The following is a 6,000-nucleotide window of genomic DNA, read 5'->3' as shown; positions in this document are numbered from 1 at the left end:
TGCTATGATTTTTACTGCATATTGAAGAAGATCACTGTCATAATTTCGAGGTACAGATACCTGAATGCATGCCATGTGTTTTTTATTTTGTTTGTTTTCAAAGCATTAGCATTACGTCATGTCGAGCAGAATTACTATTACTGAAAGAGCCAAAACTTTGGAAACCTGCTGTTCTGTACTGCATTCCAATCCCAGGTTTTGTCAATAATCACTTAAATTATAGTATCTCCTCAGGTGAAAGTAATCCAGCTCAAAACAGGCTTTAATGGGATTTTGGACTTATTTAGGACTTATAGATTTCACAGCAGGTCCTTGGTCTATTCTCTGCCTTGCTTATTAAGCGTGATAATGGGTGCCTCCTGTTTCCCACAGTGCATCTGTACAAGTGTGGTGCTCAGAGAGACAGCTGTGGTATGTGCCTGAAGGCAGAAAGGAAGTTCCAGTGTGGCTGGTGCAGCATGGAGGGCCGGTGCACCCTACAGCACCACTGTCCCATGATCAACCCCTACACCAACCGCTGGCTAAATCTAGGCACGACTAACGTCAAGTGCACTAACCCACGCATCACTGAGGTCAGTAAAGCCATCTGTTCTCTTTAATAATGACAACTGTTTGATTTGTTTGCGGCCTCATATTAACATCCACTACTATGTAGTTTGTTAAATATATTCAAAATGTTTAATATATTAGCAACAAGTAAGATACCATGATTAAAATAAATACAATCTGTTCTGCCATTTTTATGAGGAAGAAGCCTGTATTTGTCACATAAACATCATAGCACAGTAAAACACTTTTTTCATATACCCCAGCCTGTTAGGGTCAGCTATGGTACTGTACATAGAGAGGGTTAAGGGCCAAAGGGCCTTGCTTAAGGGCCAAACAGTGACAGCTGGGCAGTGCTGGAGCTTGAACTTCTGAAATTCTGGTTATAAATATCATTTTTCTTCTTTGTTATAAGGACAGGAATAAAACACAAATAAGGAGCTGTTATAGGAAAATAATCTATATAACAAGGTGTTACATGATGCTGGGTTACTATTAACTTCCATTTTATTATTTTTTTTAAGTTTTAAACCATGTATAGCCCAGCAATTTGTAAATGGTTTCATTTTTTTTTTTTAAATTAACCAATGAATGCATTTCAAATTATCAGTACAATGATGAACGCTTAACCTTATTCATCAGTACACTGGTGTTCCATTCTGCCAGTGCAATGGAAATCAACTTTTCAGACATTTTCAATCAGTAATAAATACTTTTACATTCATGGCATTTGGCAGACATCCATATCTAGAGTGACTTATATTTTTATTTAATTGTAGGGTTAAGGGCCTTGCTCAGGGGTCCAACAGCAACAGTTTGGTGGCCCTGCAATTCGAAGTCGCAACCTTCCCATTAGTAGGCCACCACCTTAACCAGTAGGCTACCGGAGCCCCAAGTGTGATATAAAATGTGACTTTGTGCTTTTTGTGTGAGCCGTTTGTTTTTTCGCTCTGTTGGATAACCTTAGACAGAATTTTAGAGGTTAAAGATAACACCTTCAAATTTTAGATGCTTATGAACAAGCACATGGGAAATCAAATCTCCTAGAGCAGAAATAGGTTTGATATCACCATATACTTTGAAGATAGAAACAATCATGTGGCGGAAAAAACCTAACCATTCCTGGGTTGTTTTTTTTTTTGGAACTTTTCCATGAATAAATTGTCCCTGGTAAGCTAAAATACAGAAATACTTATGAAAAAACTCAAAATTCCTGAGTCAAACGCCTTAGTGTCTGCTTTCATATGAGCCGCTGTGAAGGAAAGGAATTCAATGCTGAATATAAGTTCTCCCTTACATTAAAACAGCGATAAACAGTCATTAGTTCATTATTTTGTTTCTAACAAGAAACTGCAAATCATTTTGTCCAGGAGACTTTTCCATGTCGGACGGCTTAAAGAAACAGCTTTAACAACCCTGACTTTAACAAAGCCCTGACTTTGAAGATGCCTTCTAAAAATGTTAGCATGTTAGAAGGAATACTTTAATATAAACCTTGCAGCTGGAACTAGTGTCAGTGCTGCTCTTCAGAGCTCTTCAGACCAATCAGAAACACGCAATCAACAGTGCTGTGCAGTAAATTACATTAATATAGATGAGGAAGTGCCTCCAGGTTGATTTTGTTTATCTATTTTCGCTTGCCTCTGCTTTATATTAAAAATGTTTTTATTAGCAATTCTAATGAACTTGAAGCTGAAGTTGCTGCAGATGGAGTCACACGGACACATCTAGACACATTATTGTGTATAATTACATTAGGGCAGTGATTAGCATAATGTTACAGTTATAGGAAGAAAGTATCATCATTCCAGTGCCGGAATGATGCCGTCTTCAATTCCGTAATCATATTAGTTCAGAAATATGTTCAATCAAGCACAGAATCTGTTGAAATTACAGCCGAAGAGCAATTTGATTATATTGATGGATGACACTGATATTGAACATCTTTATTTATCTACTGACATTGTCATGGAAACATAAAGTACATAGAATTATTTAACACATTAATGTGTAGTCATATGTGAACAAGTGAAAATGAACGTGTGAAAATTTGAACCTGTGAAATATTTACATGAATTTTAGAGTTTATTCTTCTTCTTCTTCTTCTTCTTCTTCTTCTTCTTCTTCTTATTTTTCTGCCGTTTCTTCTATAATGACACTGTGCGCTCGACCTGGCGTGCCATGGATCAGTCCTCAGAGCCGAGATTAGACATAAGGACAGCCTGAGCTTCTGTTTAAAGCAGTTAACGTGTCAATATCATACATTTATATTTATTTTTAAATAGGGATAAAGAAATAGTACAGAATCTTGAATATTCGATATATTATATTATACAACATTTACTTACTTTTGTTTTATTTACAGTTATATATGGAGAAAAATCCCCTGATTTTCAGTGTGGGCAGTGCAACATTTGTTCTGTTTTTCTCCCTGTGTGTCTGTCCGACCTCATTCTCCTCTTACTATCTCTCCTCGAGTCACTTTGCAGGGCAGAGAGCAGCTGGTGTTTGATTTCATTGAGTGACTCACATATATTTGTGTGTGTGTGTGTGTGTGTGTGTGTGTGTGTGTGTGTGTGTGTGTGTGTGTGTGTGTGTGTGTGTGTGTGTGTGTGTGTGTGTGGTGTGTGTGTGTGTGTGTGTGTTTTTGGATGAGGCTCTGTGTCTGAGTCTGAGTGTGTGTGTCTGTGTCTGTGTGTGTCACCTTCAGTCTGTCTGCAAGGGCAAGATGTTTTAGCCATCACTCTAGGGTGCAATGACCAGACTCAAGATAGCAGCAGTGAAACATTATCCTTCTTTTCTAGTGTGTGTTTCATTTATATGAGGAGCACGATAGATTTTTCTTGTTTAAAACATATGAAAACTTCTATAATAAATGTATCCTTATCAAAAATTTTTAACCCTGCTCCTTGAAGCATTATTTCGATTAAGACATTTGGTAATATTTAAGGGAAATAAAGAGCTCGGTTAGGATTCGAGTCACAACTAATCAATACAAAGTCCTTAACCTGCTCAACTTTGATCACTGATGGTCATGCTCACTTCCAGGGTGACCCCGTCCCCATCCCCAGCGTATTAGGAGTCTCTGAATGGTTTAATGAGCATGAAAATGATGGAACTCATAAGCTATGGCCTTCACACTCATTAGATCTCAACCCTGACAGTCAAGACACATATGTAATTAGTTTCTATGATAGCTGTACTCATGTTTGATTCACATGAATGGAAGACGGCTGTGGTTGACTGAGAGATGTAATAATGTCACACGACAGGTCTCGGCCCAAATCTGTGGAAAATCTGTGTAAATTTTGAGAACTACAAACTCTTTTGAATACTGCAGAGATGGTTTGATTTTTTTTTAATTAATATTTGTGATCGAGATTTTTTTTCGAGATAGGAGATTTTTATTCCATGATATATTGAAGCTGTTCTGGAGTTTCACGGTTGCCCAACACCTTAGTAAGACACAAATTTGTCACCTGTCTGTTTCAATATAAGAATTCAGGTCTAGTGAGCAAGTGAGACAGAACATGATCCTCCACACACACACACGCGCGCGCACACACATCCGCCCGCAGACACGTAGTCTGTAGTAAAGACATAGCAGTGATAATGTTTCAGTCTGTGGTTTGACTGAGCTGAGGTTATCGATGCCTCTACTGGTAGGAGGAGAACTGAAATAGGAGATTTGTCCTACTCCCATTGTGTGTGTGTGTCTGGGTGTGTGTGTGCAGGGAGAAAGTAAGACATGGTGTATAATTAGCATGTGTAACGCATGGCTGGACTGTGTCTAAGTCTGGCCTGGTGCAAAGCCACACATTGAGAAATTTGTCTCTTCCGGACCTGCCGGTGTGCAGAGAAGCCAATTAAAACGGTTGAGTTAATGATGCTGCTAGTAGTGTCTTTTTTTTTTTTTTTTTTTTTTTATTAAATCAATACCAAAAATAAAGACAAGCTGCCCAGGCTATACTAATACTGACAAGATAAATGTCATCTCCAGGTATATACTGTAAAGGTCTGATGTCTGTGTTTGATCAGAGTTTGAAGATTTCATTTGGTGCTATATATAGCTGACTGGAAGTGTAGCACCAGCACCTTGAGCACCAGTGGAGACAAGAATAGATGAGTAGACGGACTGAAAAGTAACAATCAGCAGCTAGGGGATGATGGAAGATGTGAGAGAGAATGAGTGAGAGAGAGAGAGAGAGAGAGAGAGAGAGAGAGAGAGAGAGAGAGAGAGAGAGAGAGAGAGAGAGAGAGAGAGAGAGAGGTCAGGTACAGAGCACTGAGGTCTGCTCAATTTTTCTTTGTTCAAGCAAATTAAAGCTGCATCTCAAATGACATTTGAGTTAAGACGGATTAAATGGTTAGTTTCTTCTCAAATGGAACCTTTCCCAGTCAAGGATGTCAACTGTATGCAATGTGACACCGCTAGATTTACAGAACACATTACATTTTAAAAATGTTAAAAAATAAATCACACCATGAGATCAATTAAAAAGACATTTGTAAGATGTCTTGTCCACCTGAGTGTCCTCAGCCATTTTGAAAATGTTTTCTTATCCAGCATCACTGCCTGGAAGTTCCGCCCATCTTCCTCTATGGTGTTGTCCAAAATTCCATTTATTTATTTATTTATTTATTTATTTATTTATTTATTTATTCATTCATTCATTCATTCATTCATTCATTCATTCATTCATTTATTCAGTTGAATCAGTGCATCATATTCTAACAAGTGCACTTCTTCTTCTTGAAATTTTCCACTACTCACACAATTTATACTACACTATGGGGTAGAATTGTGCATATGTATATGATTTAGGGTTCAGCTTAATAGATTAACTCAGAGATATATGTATGTATGTATGTATTATTATTATTATTATTATTATTATTATTATTATTATTATTATGAATTTAAAAATATCTGTTAAAATGGCACAATTCCTTAAGCGATTATTTCACTTGTGTGCTTGTTGCGGTTGTTGAGACTCATAATGATGAAGTGTATTACAAAATTGTTTTATAATAAAAGTAAAGGAAAGAAATTTAGCATACAGGTGAAAAGCAAATCCAGTCTAATGAGTAAGATAAACCATGTAGCATTGAAGTCATGTGAAAAATCCATAACGTTTGTCCATTCACCCAGGCAGATCAATGAATTTTTAATTCCACCAGGAAATCTCTCTGATGGTCAGAAATGCAGATTGTACAACTTGTTAGCGTTCAAAAATGCGAAATTCCACCAACAACATGTACGTAATGCTGAAAGGCTTGAGCAGAAGAAATTCAGTGTTTTAGTTTGCTCGGTATTAAGCTCAGAATTATAAGCTGCTTTGTATACATACATGGATATTAGCAACGCTGCCACTGAGAGGAGCTATGTCATGAATTATTAATGCTTCTTTTAACAACATTCCAGCCCTCCTTCAAATCCCCATTAATATTTAA

At 37.2% G+C, this 6,000-nt stretch overlaps 1 protein-coding gene across 1 annotated transcript in view; it reads left to right on the top strand.

The window, feature by feature from the left end:
* Positions 1–6,000, top strand: part of plxna2 (plexin A2) — a 206,482-nt gene that overhangs the window by 141,024 nt on the left and 59,458 nt on the right. The window contains exon 12 of the mRNA XM_027145200.2: positions 373–572. Coding sequence (XP_027001001.1) covers positions 373–572 — 200 coding nt within the window. The remainder of the gene's footprint in view (positions 1–372; positions 573–6,000) is intronic.

This window comes from Tachysurus fulvidraco, chromosome 23, assembly GCF_022655615.1.
Source record: "Tachysurus fulvidraco isolate hzauxx_2018 chromosome 23, HZAU_PFXX_2.0, whole genome shotgun sequence".
Lineage (NCBI taxonomy): Eukaryota > Metazoa > Chordata > Actinopteri > Siluriformes > Bagridae > Tachysurus > Tachysurus fulvidraco.
Note: the sequence above shows the minus strand (reverse complement) of the source record. Positions and strands in the feature narration are given on the sequence as shown.